The sequence below is a fragment of the Centrocercus urophasianus genome, unplaced genomic scaffold (assembly GCF_019232065.1).
Source record: "Centrocercus urophasianus isolate 14NV4802_14NV808 unplaced genomic scaffold, USGS_Curo_1.0 seq_42, whole genome shotgun sequence".
NCBI lineage: Eukaryota > Metazoa > Chordata > Aves > Galliformes > Phasianidae > Centrocercus > Centrocercus urophasianus.
The window spans coordinates 2,812,981-2,828,215 of NW_024885000.1; the positions used below are offsets into that span (position 1 = coordinate 2,812,981).

Consider the following 15,235-nt stretch of genomic DNA (forward strand, 5'->3'; position numbering starts at 1 on the left):
AGAAATTCTTATGTAAGACTGTGTCATAGTAGAAGTTGCATTAGAGGTCACAACGAAGTGCCTATTCATGATTAGTAATCGATTCTGGGACTCTTAGAGGTTACAATTGACGATACAATTAATGACGTGGGTTAAATTGCCATCGAGTAATTTGGGATTTACCTGTTGAGGTTGGGATGAGTCAAGCTGCAAATTCCAACAAGTGCTAGAAAGCTGCTTTCCAGAACTGAAAAGTCCAGTTTTGTACCTTGACGGCAAAAGATCATGAAGGAAAAGCAGTGTGTTTCATGTGTCAGGAACTGTTAGTCATCAGAGAGGGTGCTGCCGAGAGAGCCAATGGGTGTTTCGTAGTGGGTGAATGAAGGGCAGCAAAGCCTCCACTTCCCTGGCGTCACTGACAGCAAATAGAAATGGATGAGAAGTGGGGAATTTGGGGTAAGAAACATGCTGCTAAGCAGCCTGGAAATCTAGGCAATTCCTGCAGCTATATCTATAATAGTGCATAAAATACACCATGTTCCCTTGTCCAAAGGCAATGATTGAGACCCAGGGGGGAAAAAAAATGGGAGAAGTTGTCCATATGGAAGCTGCCAGCATCAAAGAGTGCAAAAGGCTTTTGAGTAACATTTCCTTCCTGAAATGATCTTCTTGGCAATCATGAAAGCTGTTTCCTAAAGGTTTAGAAATACACCCACGTCCTCGGACACTCTTTAGGAAAGGTGCTTTATTCATTCATGCAAATGCTTTGTAGTACTGCAGAGTCAATGCGTTTCCACAGCAGTAAGCAGTGGTGAGTCAGAGCGAAACTGCACCGTCAAAATCTCTGCCATGGCGAAGGAAACACAGGTAAACACAGCGAGCATCGTGCGTGCGCAGGGCAGTTTCCTTTGTGGAATGGACGCAACTGGCTTACACGCTGTGCAGCTGAAAAACAAAGCAGGTTCCAAAACAGGGAGGAGGGAACTGCATAAGGGAGCTGCTCAGTATGGTCTGGGTGTCGAACCGAGATGACTTCACGGAGAGCAACGATTGCTGAGAAGAAGGGAAGTTTGGAAACATGAGCTCAGCTCTCGGGCAGGAAGGAAAGTGTGGGACGACCCCGGGCCGGGACCCCTCAGTCAGCACCATGGCCAGAGCCCGAGCCTCGCCATGCCGACGCCGAGCCGCGAGCGCAGCGCTGAGCCGCCCTGCAAGCGTGGCCCGGTCTGCAAGCAGGGTTCCCCAAACTGCACCGACCCAGGGGGCTTGAAATCACCGCTTTGGCCCCAGCTGCGCATACGCAGAGAACGGGGTGAGATCCAGGTGCTGCCACGTCAGGTTTTGTTTTTTTGGTTTCCCCATGGAACTCAGAGGCCACCGGGTCCTGCTTGCACGGCTCTACCAACCTGAGGCAGCTTGGAGTGGATGCAAAATAAGATCTTGCAGCTTGGGGTGAAAGCACAGAGCTGTGAGACAGCACCAGTGACACGGGTTATGTTTAACACCACACATTTTGGTCTGAGTCAGCTGCTGCCCTTCTCCTTCCTCATGGCCTCCAAACCTCATTGCTGGTGGTCAAGGGAAGAAACCGCGCCGAGGCACGCAAACAGGGGAAGAAAAGCAGGGCACGGTCCCCATGACGTGCTCTGATTCAGATAGAAGTTCTGTGCCCATGCAGTGATTCACTGGGAAAACTCTCCCTCCCGGCCCTTGGGAAAGGTGCAACACCAACAGAAGGAAAACAAACCAGGCAAAACCCCTCAGTGCTGTGTTTAGAGAAGTTACCTCACCTGATTACAAATACATAATTCATCTGCCCTTACTCATGCATGTTCTAACACAAAACTTTCCTCTCTTTCATTTTCTAAATGAAATCTAAATATATGGTATAAGGAATGCTTTGCATTTTTCCAGCGTCAGTTGTAACACGCTCCTTCACAGAGGTCTGCAAATTCACACTGAAGGAGGCTCAGGGCAGTGAAAGAAATGAGAATTGGAGTGATTTGTCCCAGGCAATAAGCTGGAGGCAGCATGAAGAGAATGCCACTTCCAGATAGCAGAAAAGCTTTCAAAGAAGCCCCCAGAAAGGCCAAGTTAATCTCTGCTTTCTCTTTCTTGGATAACAGCCTTATCACCAAAAGGAAACAAGTATAAAGTTGTGCAGAAAGAGAGCATGAAAGAAAGGAAAACGGAAGAGAGACGTCAGTGGAGATATCTTCAGCACTGCAATGGTCACTTTTATCAGTGGGGAGGAGAGCACACCCGGTTCATGGAGCTGGGGGCTCAGCTGGGATTGTTGTCCATTTCTTGGAAACAAAATTGCATGCAAGAACAAGAAAGAAAAGGTTTCGTGTTCAGCTTGGACACGTGAGCAGAGCACATCAATGTGCAAAGAGTGGGTCCCATGATACAGTGCAATAAAACTCAGCACGTGCTGCTAGGAAACACTTCAAGAAAGTGATAGTTGCTATCATTACTAGCAGGGAAGCATGCAGAACTGACACCAGAAGCCCAAGTCCCCATTGTGTCTCCATGCGCTGTGCACAGGGCTGACCGTGGTAATGCCTGGGTAAAACATCGGCTGAGAGCTGGAGCATCACACTGACTTTGTTTTAACTCCATTAAAAAGAAAAAGAAAGAAAGATTCAGAGTGTTGCATGCTTGCATCACAGTGCTAAAGGAGGTGACAGTGTGTGAGCAGGTTGGGGAAGAGCAATGCTGGAGTGAGGAGCACCTGGACAGGTTCACTGAACGCAGTGCTGCTGGGTGATGCTCAGTGCTGGGGATCAGAGGTGTCAACCTGTAGAGAGACTTAAATATAGAAACACTTCTTCCCCCGAGAGCAGAGCATTCTTCTAAAAATAAAAAGTGGCTGTGAAATGCAGATGTGAGCTCACACAGCACCTTTCCTTCTTCGCTTTGTATCTGTCGCCTCATTTAAATTTACAAGAAGCAAGCAATAGAAAAAAAAATGCAGAGTCTAAGCACAAAAGATTTGATGGGTAGTGAGGAGGGGAGGGGGGTCAAGAGAACAGGAAACCCAAAGTTGACGGGAAACCCAAGTGACATTTGGGTTTATTGAGTGAGTGACTTATACCCTTAATATCACTCTTCAGGAAGCGGGGAAAGGAAACTGAGATGCTTTGAGAGTATAAATGAGGGGCTCCATCAAGGTGAAGTCTGCAGAGCTGTGCTTTGCCCTCCAGTGGCACCCAACCAAGGGCAGCAGCAGAATAAACACCCCAGGATGCAGAACTGCTGCCAGGCCCTGCTGCTGCTGCTGGCTGCTTGCACCCTGCCTGCCCACTGCTTGGAGTCCACCTGCCTGCACTCCTCCGAGCTGCTGCCCATCCGGCTGCGGGAGCTGAGGGTGAAGTTTGAGGAAATCAAGGACTATTTTGTAAGTATGACACCTCCTTCTGTTTCGTGGGGTTATTTTGCAGAGTTGAGTGGTTTGGATGAGGGGGCAGCAGGTTGCTCCGGGCAGAAGAGATTTGGCCGTGTGCTGCGCTATGGGCTGCCCTCTGGTTTCACTGCTTGCTGAGAGATAACACGAAAGGCTTTTCTTCCTGGTTTTAGTTATAATGAACTCCAGAGATTTCATAATGCAAGCCTTATTGTGCAGACTTCCCCCTAAAAGTTGCAGAGCAAATCATGCACTGACTTAGCAGCAAGGGATTAAATTCTTCAGGGCAATGAGCTCCAGCCTCACTGAAGCCAGCACTGTCTGAAAAGGGAAACCTTTTGCTACAGACTTTCTCTGACAGAGCCACAGAAGCCTGAGTGATTGCCTTGTGACAAATCTCAGTGCTTTGCATACAGAGCAGCACTGAGCACCCACTGGTGCTGCGGGGCCGCAGGGATGGGTGCTCACCCCAGGGTTCCTCCTTCAGCTATTGCCAGCATGCTTTAGCAATAAGGGAACATAACTCTCCGGATTAAAAGCCAGATGAGTGGCATGGCTTGTATTAGTTATTAAATTAACACGATCAGTGGGATTTAAGACTTCAAGCCTGCTGCAAGTCTTTCAATTAATATCAGGAATGAAAGTTTCTTACCTCTCAGAAAAGCTGTTGAGCACTTTGGTGCCATGGGGTGATGCTCTGCGCAGCATCAGCTCAGCCTGGGCTCAGGAGTTGGAGGAACAGATAGCCCCTGCAAAAGGGGACTCAAGGGATGCCAGCAGTGGGGTTAAAGCATAAATGCAAGCAGGCAGAGCAATCCTCGAAAGAGGCAAAGAGGAAAACACAGCTGCCTGCATAAAGCACTTCTTCTATTGCATTCTCCTACAGCAATCCAGAGACGACGAACTTAACATCCAACTGCTCAGCTCTGAACTGCTGGATGAATTTAAGGTAAGGATTACTATTTCAGTGCAAGTCCACTGCCCTTCTGCATCCTTCCACCAAAGGAAAATGATCCTAATTCGGGATATTTCCCACTGTCACATGGACCTTCCTTCCAGCAAGGTGCCTGCAGCAGGGCTGATGCACACTCATCCCCAGCCTCTGAGCAGTGCTGCTGGGGTTCAGATTGCAAAAGCATTGCCATCAGCATACTCTCTCCTCCCCTCCAGGGGAACTTTGGCTGCCAGTCAGTGTCAGAGATGCTGCGCTTCTACACAGATGAGGTTCTGCCCCGCGCCATGAAGACCAGCACCAGCCACCAGCAGAGCATGGGCGACCTGGGCAGCATGCTGCTGAACCTGAAGACGACGATGAGGCGCTGTGTGAGTGGGCTCTGTACTGCAGGAATGGTCCCTGGGTCTTCCTGGGAAAGAGAGATGGGGCCAGGAGCCAGGGGGGCAGAGCAATTAGAACAAGCAAAACCCCACTGGGGTGGCATTTCTCCTTGCCCTTCTCTATACCTGATAATTAGAGCAATAGGGAGGATGCTCAGAGCACCATTTGATGCAGTCTAACAGAGCGTAGGGGGAGAGGGTGGGGAATGCAACCCTTACCTGCATGCACTGGCATCCTCACTGCTGGAGCTGCTGTGACCACGCAGCATGGGCTGAGTCACCCCAGGAGCAGCAGGAAGGAACAGCCCTGAGTTAACGCACCGCCTCTCACCTCTGCAGCACCGCTTCTTCACCTGCGAGAAGAGGAGCAAAGCCATCAAGCAGATCAAGGAGACGTTCGAGAAGGTGGGTGCCTGCAGGTCGGTTTTGCTGCTGGATCCACGCACTCAGAGGGTGCCAAAGATGTGCCGACGCAGCGCAGCTCAGCTCAGAGCAGCCGCCGCGTTCCTTCAGTGGGTGGGGAGAGAGCGGAGGTTTCGGTGGAAGCAGAGCACGGCTGGGGATTCTGCACCGCGCGTGCAGCCGATGAATCACGGGCTGCCTTTCACCTGCAGATGGATGAGAACGGGATCTACAAAGCCATGGGGGAGTTCGACATCTTCATCAACTACATCGAGGAGTACCTGCTGATGAGGAGGAGGAAGTGAGCGCACGCGGCTGCTCTCAGCCCAACCCTGTGGTGTTACGAAGCACGCCGTGCTGTGCTGGGGTTCAGCCCAAGGCTTACAGCTCAGTGGCAGCTTAACGTTCAGTTTTCTATTTAAGTGTTTTTGGTTATTTTTTTTTTCCCTTCCAAATGAATTTAATATTTATTTCTTTTTTTGCCTCATACCTCAGTGTGTTTTGGTTTGTGAACTATTTATTGTTTACAACGTTGTGTTATTGGTTTGTGAACTATTTATTGGTCAGTGCTTTGTACCATTTATGATAGCGCTGTGGTATTTGTCGCTTCAGAGCTCCCATCCCTCTGGGGAATGAGCCAAGTTCACCCTGAATGCAATTGCTCTGAGCACAGTCGTTGGGCAGCAGCAAACCCAGCTCAGGGCTCAGCAAAGCCCAACTGCAAACACCAGCTGAGCCCTCTGCTCCTCTTCTTTGCAGCTATGATTTATTTAAGCAATCAGCTCTTTCTTTCCGTAACCACGTCCCCATCTCTGGTTTTGCACTTGCAATTGGGCACTGAGACATTCAGAATCATCACACGGCCTTGCACTGAGCAAAACGACCAGGAATAACAGAAAGCAGGTTGGTTTTCTCCTGCTTTGCATGGAAAGCCGTGTGGAGGAGAGCAAACAATTCGTGACTGCCTCAGCAATAGCTCAATTAACCCTGGCTATTTCCCCCAGCCTGTATGCTGTTCCAGGTCAAAGAGAATTAATGGTAGGAATTAAGCAGTTGGTTCTAATAGAACTTGATTTAGAGGCTGCTGTCGACTGGCTTCCAGAGCTGCTGGGTTGGACACTCTGCACTTTGAAGAATTAACTCGGGTAGTTTTCAGTCTTTGGTTGAGTTTTATTTAGTGTTTATTATATATATATATATATTAATTTTTAGAAGCTAGAGGATATTTAATTCACCACCATTTTAAGGTGGGTTGAGTAATTTGTATTCAAATCCATAGAGCCTCATGCAGCACTGGCAATACTTGGTTTCGTTTCTAATTTGCAAGAGGAGGTGGAGGAACATCCCAAGACCTGGAGGGCATTTGCTTCTAATATTTAGAAGTGTTTGTGCACCAGGACGATGAAACACAGCCAGTTTGCTGTTTGCTTTCCTGTACATTGTAAATTATTGCTGAAAAGTGACTATTTATATGTGATTTGTTCTGTTTTGGTGCGTATGGAGATGGAAGGGCATCCCCATGGGAAGCATTCCCAGTGCAGTGCCGTTGGCTCAGGGCACTGCTGGATCCTCACTGGAAGTGGGCACAGCCCCAGCTGCTGTCACTGCATGAGATGCACCATCAGTTTGCATGGAAAGAAAGATATTGTTTTTGTTAATAAAGACCTTGTGGCAAACAAAGGCTCTCCTCTGTTCTTCCAAGCTGTTAAGGTGGCTGTACAGCATCACCAATGTATGGAGGCAATGGGGAAAGGGTGCATGCAGGGAGGACCACCAAGGACTCAAGGCATGCATTAATGATCAGAGAAGGAAGAAGACACAGGAGACTCACATTTAAATGCAAGTTTCCAATGAAATATTCACTGGGACAAACCCCTTTGCCATTGTGTTATGGCAGAGAAACTCTGCCCTGTGAAGTCCATAGGTGGCAATGAGGGATGCAGTGTGCAGAGTATGGATGGGGTGGGGTTGGACCTGGCCATCCTACAGCCTTTTCCAACTCAATGATCCTACGGCTTCACTTTGCTCTCCATCAGGACGAGGCCTTGAGCCCAGATCAGACAGGAGATACCACCCCACACTAACACCAGCCCCCTTCCACACGACTTGTCTGCCCTGGGCACACAGCACCCAATGCAGCAGTTCCAGGTAGGAGCCCAGGGAGCTCAGCACCTGCCCCTGCCTAGGGAAAAGGCTGAGTCAGCTTGGCGGTGAGTTTTTCAGTAAAGCTCAGTCACTCTGCTGAAATAACCACAGGAAGGAAGCGGATGGGATGCCTCGTACTGTACAGAGCAGGAAGGTTTCCAGTTACCTGAGCTGCTGGAGCAGCTCGGTGCAGGACACAGAGCACAGCTGTGACACCCAAGGGCTGGGGCTGCGTGCAGGCTGTGTGTCTGTGCTGTTTTGTCACCGAAACACAGGGATGTCTGCGACGGGACGCTGACCTGGTGGATGAAACACACAAACCTGTGACTGTGCATGTCTCATCCCCAAGGAGTTTTTAGAAGGAGGCTCTGGAAATCCCTGCAGATGTTGTCTGGGAAACCAAAGCCAGAATCCCTCACTGACGATGACAGTGCCAGCAGAGGAGCAATGCTGTGAGTCACTTCTGGCCGTGCCCTCTGGCCATCCCTATCCACAGCAGTCTCTCCCACTGCTGGACAAAAAAAAAAGGAGGAAGAATAAACAGCAGCATGCAGTGTGACACAGCAGGACCATCCCAAGTCACAGCTGTGACTCACACCCACCTCAAAGCAGAACGTGGCACATGCACCATGCAGGCTGCATCCTGCCCCTACATGTGCTGCATGCATCAGGACAGGTTGCAGCCCTCTGGGTGCCCCAAACCCACCAGCACACACCTCAAACATCAGCCCTTATGGAGAAATACAACAGAATGGGTATTCTATAAAGCAGGGCTTTGGCATTGCAGCTGCTCGTGCACCCCAAGATGTGCTGTGCCATATTCTGGCTGCGGTGCTGCATTCATTATCCCACACCACGTAGTGCTGATGTAGTTCCTGCCAATCTCAGTCTGTCTGGGTGTTACAGTAACAGCGTGGGACTGTCACATCTCTCACAGGCGGTGGTTTTCTGCTTGTTTGGTTTGTTGGTTTTATTTCTTATCCCACGGAAGCAAATGGTTTCCTCACTGGGTATCTCTTTTCTTTTTTTCCTGAGAGCAAAACCCCACTGCCTGAGGGCTCCTTGAGCCCCATCCCCACTGCATGACCTCCTCCAACGGGGCAGCAGTGCTGCTGCAAAGATTGCAGTCTGGTATTGATTGCACGCTGACAAACCAGGTAGGAGTTAAAACAATAGAAATAACCATTAAGCCCTATGGGAAAAGAATTGGAGGAGGATGTTCACCAGAGCCTCAGCTCCCGCAGGGTGAAGCAATGCAGGACTTGAGGAACCAACCAGAACACAGACTCAGCAGAGTGGTTGACCTGAGCTGCCATCATGCAGCCAATGCTGCTTGGAAAGCCACCCAGCTCCCACTGCAACCCACCAACAGGGCTTCCTTCCAACAGCAAAGCCAAGAAAACGCTCCTAATCTTTATTTTCCTCCCCAAAAGCCCAGCAAAACAGCCCGTGCTTCGAGCACACACTGAGGCACGGAAGCAGGGATAGGGACAACCAGCAAAGTCCAGGCTTGCACAACCCCAACGTCAGATGATTTAATGGTGAAACAGGCGAGCTGTGCGGGTGAATCACTGCTATGGGCACCAGCAGTTCTATGAGGCGCTGCCATGAGGGCGGCCTCTCCATCCTTCCCTTCTCCATCAGAAAGACACCTGGATTCGAGGAGAGCACAGAGGGAAGAGAAGGAGAGCATCCATGCAGGGTTTGCACAGCTGAAACGGTCGTGGTTTCACCACTGCTTCGGTTCAATCGCTCACATGCGAGCACACAAACTCCAGAGGACTTTGGGATACCCAAGCGTTAGCTTTTCCTTCCTCCATAAGCAAATATCACTTCAAACGGGGGAACACACCAAGGAAATGCATCAGATTGCCCATGACTGGAGCAGAAATTCCTTCTGTTTTTTTTCTTTTCCATCTTATCCTCTTTGGAACCTTTCCTGAAAGCCACTCTTCTGCTAACAGGGAGGAAGCGTGCCTTTGGGCACCAGCACCATTTCAAATGGCCACACAGGATAGGGACCCAAATTTCAGTGCCATGAGGGCACCGAAGCACCAAAAAGACAAAATCAAAACTGCAAGAGCTTTTGGAACTCTCCCGATTTCAGTTGTGGTTACAGTTAACACTTGTTATTTAATGGTGTTTTTTTTTTTTTAACTTTTTGGGCCATGCTAATGCCTCTCTGTGCCCTAGATTTTAGCCCCATGTGACTGAAATTGGTGCTTTGCAGGTTCCTATCACCAACTCCTTTCTTTCTGAAGAGCGTAGCAAGATGCAAGGCAAATGGAAAAAAAGAAAGGGCTCAACATATATCAAAACATCCCTACAAAAGTACTGCTAAAGCCCTCTACCTGCCCATTTCCACCCTGTTGCACTGCCTTTAATAGTTACTGACAATGCTGAAGTGTTACAGAGCAGAGCTGAGCACTCTGTCTCCTTTTCCAGCACAGACCCAAGCCCAGGAAAGCAGCCCTACTGCAGCTGTCCCAGAAACCAAGCACAGCAGAAGGAGCATCACGAGCAAAACCAATGGATATGAGGGGCTAGGGGATGTGCAAAGCCATTCCTCCCATTACATCTGCAGCTGCTACCCCAGGGCTGGGCGATGGGATGTGCAAAGCACCAGGGTTGGACAGTGGGATGTGCAAAGCAAAGCGATTCCTCCCATTGCCCCTGCAGCAGCTCAGGGCCCTGCGGGGGGCAGTGGTTCTCATCAAGCCGCCGGTTTTAGGCGAAGCTCCTTCCCATGCGAGTGTGTCGGGCTGCACTGAGCCCCGTGTGTCTCCTCGACACGCAGATGGTTTCATGATGACTCATGGCGGCTTGCCCTCAGCTCGGGGACCCAACAGGAACAGCCGCCGTTTGCTTTCCTCTTTGTTCTCTCAATCACTCCATCCTGATGTATCCCGAGGGCTCGGCTCCCTGTGCTGGAACTGAACCCTGGGGGGGTTTGCAGGACTGAGATGTGTGATCCCTGAGATGTTTTTTCATCCTATGCTATCTATTAATTTGTGAAAGGGGCTGAGCATAGCTCTAACAAAGACTCGCCCTACTGTACAGTGATATGGAAGGAGGAAGGGAAATCATTGCATTGGCCACACCAGGATGCTCAATCCAAGTACTGTGCTTTCTGATTAAAGAGATGGAGATCTCCACTGGACAGGGATGGCAATGCAATGACACACACCAGCCAGCTCTCACCTCACATCTCTGCTTTCTGTGCTCCTGCCTCTTGCAGGGTCTCTCCACCATTTCATCACACCCTGAAGCAACGACATCTTTGCTCCAGGCAATCCAGGGGGTCAAGGCAGGGCTGCGAGGTTCAATTCCCGGCAGTAATGCTAAATTTCTTTTTCCCTGAGATGAAACTTCAGTTTCTCACTTTTGCAACGCTGAGCCCAGCTCCTGTGACCAGCAGAGCCCTCACACTCTATCCATAACACACTGACAGCTCTGTGCTGGCTTCAGCAGTCACCAGGGATTGCAGAGAAATGAGGAACTCCTCTGCCTTCCCAGCTTGGGAAGCATCCAGATTGCTTTAATATAACAGGGCAACTGCTGGAGAGCCCCATTCTGCCAGCAAAATAAACGTGGATTGGTGCTCCTGCACAGCCTGTTTTTACAGCTGAGTTCATCAGTCATCATCATCCTAATGAGTGCTGTCCAAAGTCTCTGTGATTTTACATTCAAATTTAGCAAGCACTCAGCAGGACCCACCCAACCATAGGGTCAAGCAAGACTGATGCCTGGTGTTTTAATTAAAACACTCAAGAAAGCCTAATTGGCAACTCAGCCATACCAGTGCACGAGCCTATGAAGTGCCCCCAGACCAGGAGAAATGGCCAAGCCCCATCCTGCCACTGGGGCCGTTTTGGGGCAGCTCCAAACATTGCTGCAAGGAATCCCAGCACAGCTCTGAAACACCACAGAAGCAAAACCTGAGCCTTGTGCAGAGCACACCTGAGGACCAACAGAGCAGAAATGCAACGAAGGCAAAGCCTGCTCAGCCAACAGAAGACGGTGGCTAGTTTCCACTGCACTGAGAACAGCTTACGATAGCGCACACATGGGAAAACTCATAACCCTTGTCATTAGCAAACTGGAGGCACAAACAGATAGCCAAGGGTGCACGGTGCTCAGGGCTGCTCTGATTGCTGCCCGTTGCACAACACACCTTCCTGTCTGCACATCCCCAGCACAGCTCGTCCCTCCGGGGCTGCCCAGTATTGATCAACACCCCAGGAGCTGGACGCATCGTGCTATGCCCCGAGCAGCCCAGGCCTCATCTGTGCCCTTGCAAGAGCTGCAGGCACTTTGCTCATCGTGAACGAGGAAATGAGATCCCCATGATTCATCTCTCAGGTAGCAGCAAATGCTGACGGTCCCCCTGGAGCTGCGCCAGGTTTTTGATCAGCGCCGATCCCCCGCAAGAGAGAGAAAAATGTATTTGCTGCTTCTTAGCAGGAAGTTTGCTACCAAAAATAACAAGGTGGGTCTTATTTTCCTACGGAGCATTGAAGAATTGCGGTGAATCTTTCACATGTTCCTTTAGAGTCAGCACATAACACGGATGGGCCCTCGAGTTTACATGAAGCATTGGGCACCGGCGTCACAGCACACACGTATGGGGATGACGTGATGGGTGAGGTTGGTCAAAGGTTGAATATGATGCAGATGTTATTTTAACAGCAGCGCTGAGGATGGGCTCAGAGCAATGGGAGAGCGGCGTGGAGGAGGAACGTGAGAGCAGAATCCAACCGTGGGTTCTTGGAATGATGAAGAGCAATGGGAGAGGAGGTGCTGAGGGAAGGCGCACTGGGGCTGTGCAACTCAGAGCTGCACGCTGTCACTGATGCAACTTCCAAGGGTGGGATATAGCACTTACCTCATCCCCAGCCTCCAGCGCCTACCAGCCACCTCTGCCTGCTGTTAGGGTCAAGCAAAGTTTAGGGTGAACTGGGTGACATCAGCACAGGGGCACGGTGCTGGTATTCACCTCTACAAGGAGCGAATGAACATTTTCACACAGATTGGCTTCCTGCTGTCCCTGCTTCACTCAGGGCTTCAAAGGTTTCCCCTGTGAAAAGCAGGAAAACAGGAGCACCTCCTCCCACGATTGAGTCCATCAGCCCCATCAGCTCTCAGAAAGGATGCTCTCCCCAGGTATAATAGAAAACACCATCATGCATCTCCCCAGCTCGCGGTCGCCCTCTCCTATCCTCCTCACCCTATTCACTTCCAGTACTTGTGAACAAATCTGACTCAAAATTTTGCTTTCGAACCCAAGGTGACAAAATATGGCCCCGTGTGAGTAAGTCCCCGCTCTTGCCCGCCGCCCACACCGACCCCACTATTCCTTTTAGTATCAGGATCTTTACAGAAAAGACACAGCTCTGGTTTCATCCACCTCACCAGACAGAAAGCGGTGACAGAAAAAAGGAGTCGGGGTGCACAGGGCCCCTCCAGAGCGATCTGCAGGGAAGGGCAGGAAGAGAAATAAAGAAAATGCCAACCTCCCACCCCACACTGGGGTTTTATCTCTGGGATTACGTTCGTTTATAAAGAACTTCTTTCCAAAACGTTGAACCTACGCAAGCCTGAGCACTAACGGCCGCTGTGGGCTGAGCCCAAAGCTGATCTACTGTGCTTCACACCTCTGGGTGCAGTGCGTGTTTGTACAGTCCACATTTCCGCCCCGTGAGGAGAGCTGCGCTGTGCAAACAGCAGCTATGAGCTCACTGTTTTGGAACTTGGCAGTTAGAATGACTCCTCCCCTCTTGGCTCTTGCAAAGATGACGGGAGGAGGTTGCCAGAACTCCTTCTTGCACCTTTTTGGGATCGGACGCTTGTCCTTCCTGCACAGCTGCACAACAGCAGCCCGCAGTGGCACCTCTGGGAGCAGCACAGCAGCATCTCCACCTCCAGAAGCACAAGGAGGGCAACACGGGGGGGTGCTGATAATTCCTCCCCACCTGCAGACGCTGCAGCCAAGCACAGGGATGAGCAGCAGCAACTCCCAGCGCCTGCAGATCCTGATGCCTCACCTGCTGTGCCGGCAGCCAGCAGAGAGGGGACAGTGGCAGCACCACGAGTGCCCCAGTGCCCACAGCACAACCACAACTCCGGATGCGTACTTCCCCCTGCTGGCACCTGGGTGCAGCACCCATGGCCCCAAAACCCCCCATCCCAACAGCAATGCCATGAAAGAAACTCCACCTGCAGCATCATCCAGGCAGACCTGGCCACCAGATCTCACCATATCCCCACACAAAGGGACTTCGGGAGTGGGGCAGCAGCATTGCGTCCCTAAAGAACACTCTGGGGGGAACCCAGCTGCTTAGGAGCCACTTCAGGACATTGCCAAGCAGCCACTTGGCCTGGAGCCACGCGAGCAAGGAGAGACTGGGAGACGCAATAAGAGTCTTTAATCCAAAGGACCGAAGAGCAGACCAGGAAGGTTAGTATAAGCCAACAGATGGGAGAAAAAAAATATATATATATATATGTATATATATATAAGATAAAAACTGTTTCTTAAAACAAATTAAAATTGCATACAGTGTCTAAAAGATCACCTAAAAACTAAACATGGCCTTAAAAAAACGTTTCTTTTTCTCCCCGAGGACATTAAATGCAGTGAAACGTTGTGACAAATAATAATAATAATAATAACTCATGGATTAAAGACTTCAGCGCCACTGTTCTGCTCGGGGATGGGGGCTTTGCTCCCAGCCTCCCCACAGGAGCCACACTGGAGGGCAGCAAGACCCCAGCCCTGCACCACTGCATCCCCTCCTTCCATCACCCGGGGACCCCCAGCACAGCATCACGCGGGTGGGGGGAGGGGGAAAAGCATCCTTGCCCTGCACAGATTGGGAGACCGGGGGGGGAACACCCCAAACCCGGCCCCCCGCCTGCCCTGAGGTCAGAACTGGATGGCACAGGGTGGGGGTGAGCCCCGTACCGACGCACAGCCACGTACGGACAGACAGCAGCACAGACGCACGCGGTGCTTGCGGAGAACCCTGTGCCCCCCAGCGAGCAGCAAGGCTTCCAAGGCAGGGCAGGCCTCCAAAAATACTTTGTTTCCTCATTTTTTACCTCAAGCATGCTTTAAAAGCAGCAGATTTCCAGGCCAGGGAGACAGCACGCCACCCATCAACCCCCCCATGGCTGCTTTCTGCCCAAAGCTTGCCTCAAGCCAGTGCTCCACGCGGGGAGCACACGCTGTCAGGGTTTCAGCTCTACAGTAGTTTTAAAAAATACGTATGCTAGATACCCTATAGGAAGGTCACCACAGGAATTTCCATGTCTTTGGAAGGAAGGAAGGAAGAAAAAAAAAAAAAAAAAAAAAAAACACAAAAAAAAAAAAAAAAAAAAACGTTTCACAAAAGGGAAAAAAAAAATAAAATCCAATTATCAGCATCGTTCACCTATAGGACAAAAAAACCCCCCTGGTTGGAGAGCGTGGATCAGATGGGGGGTATCGCCTGCTCCAGAAAGGTCAGAAATGCAGGTGAGTAGCTAAAAACAACTAGTCTGGTACAAACGTCTGAATTCCATGCGCTTGATATCACAGTCTGCCTCTTTTTGTCTTTTTTTTTGTCTTAAAAAAAATATATATATAGTTATTGCTTTCTCAAGGGCCGGCGGTGCAGGCGCCCTCAGTGTGGGAGTGCAGCAGGCTCCGCGGGGTTGGCTTTCTTTCTCCTCTTCATCAGCAAAGGGTTGGAGGAATCCTCGATTTTCTTGATCTTGATTTGTTCGTAGTCCACTCGCATGGTGGCCAACGCGCTCGTCATCTCCTCCTGCAAGGGTGGGCAGAGCACAGCACCCCGTCAGCTCTGCTGTGAGACCCCACAGAGACCCCAAGGGACCCTGCCCGCACACCCCTGCCACCTCACCCAGTCCCAATCATAAGGAAATGATAGGATGGGACCAATGGACCTGCAGCTCATTTTTCCAGCC

General features: G+C 50.5%; 2 protein-coding genes and 1 long non-coding RNA gene across 3 annotated transcripts in view; 1 reads left to right on the forward strand and 2 right to left on the reverse strand.

Annotated features, from left to right (window-relative positions):
• Nucleotides 1-1,193: 1,193 nt before the first annotated feature.
• LOC122168454 lies at nt 1,194-5,418 on the reverse strand. The gene is made up of 3 exons (XR_006171252.1): nt 5,167-5,418; nt 4,940-5,073; nt 1,194-4,749 (listed from the first exon to the last, which is right to left on the reverse strand). It is a non-coding gene; the product is annotated as an uncharacterized LOC122168454 (long non-coding RNA).
• On the forward strand, nt 3,179-6,788 carry IL10 (interleukin 10). The gene is made up of 5 exons (XM_042833811.1): nt 3,179-3,379; nt 4,272-4,334; nt 4,556-4,708; nt 5,060-5,125; nt 5,335-6,788. Exons 1-5 carry the CDS (start codon nt 3,227-3,229, stop codon nt 5,425-5,427), a joined length of 528 nt encoding a protein of 175 aa, XP_042689745.1. The 5' UTR covers nt 3,179-3,226; the 3' UTR covers nt 5,428-6,788.
• Nucleotides 6,789-13,675: 6,887 nt separating this feature from the next.
• MAPKAPK2 (MAPK activated protein kinase 2) overlaps nt 13,676-15,235 on the reverse strand; it is an 18,894-nt gene continuing 17,334 nt past the window's right edge. The window contains exon 10 of the mRNA XM_042833802.1: nt 13,676-15,075. Coding sequence (XP_042689736.1) covers nt 14,932-15,075 — 144 coding nt within the window. The 3' untranslated portion in view covers nt 13,676-14,931. The remainder of the gene's footprint in view (nt 15,076-15,235) is intronic.

Bases quoted from the DNA above. Each gene is read 5' to 3' on its own strand.
- IL10 (XM_042833811.1), top strand. From the start codon at position 3,227: ATGCAGAACTGCTGCCAGGCCCTGCTGCTGCTGCTGGCTGCTTGCACC. The intron at 3,380-4,271 runs GTAAGTATGACA...ATTCTCCTACAG, and splicing joins AGGAAATCAAGGACTATTTT to CAATCCAGAGACGACGAACT. The intron at 4,709-5,059 runs GTGAGTGGGCTC...TCACCTCTGCAG, and splicing joins AGACGACGATGAGGCGCTGT to CACCGCTTCTTCACCTGCGA.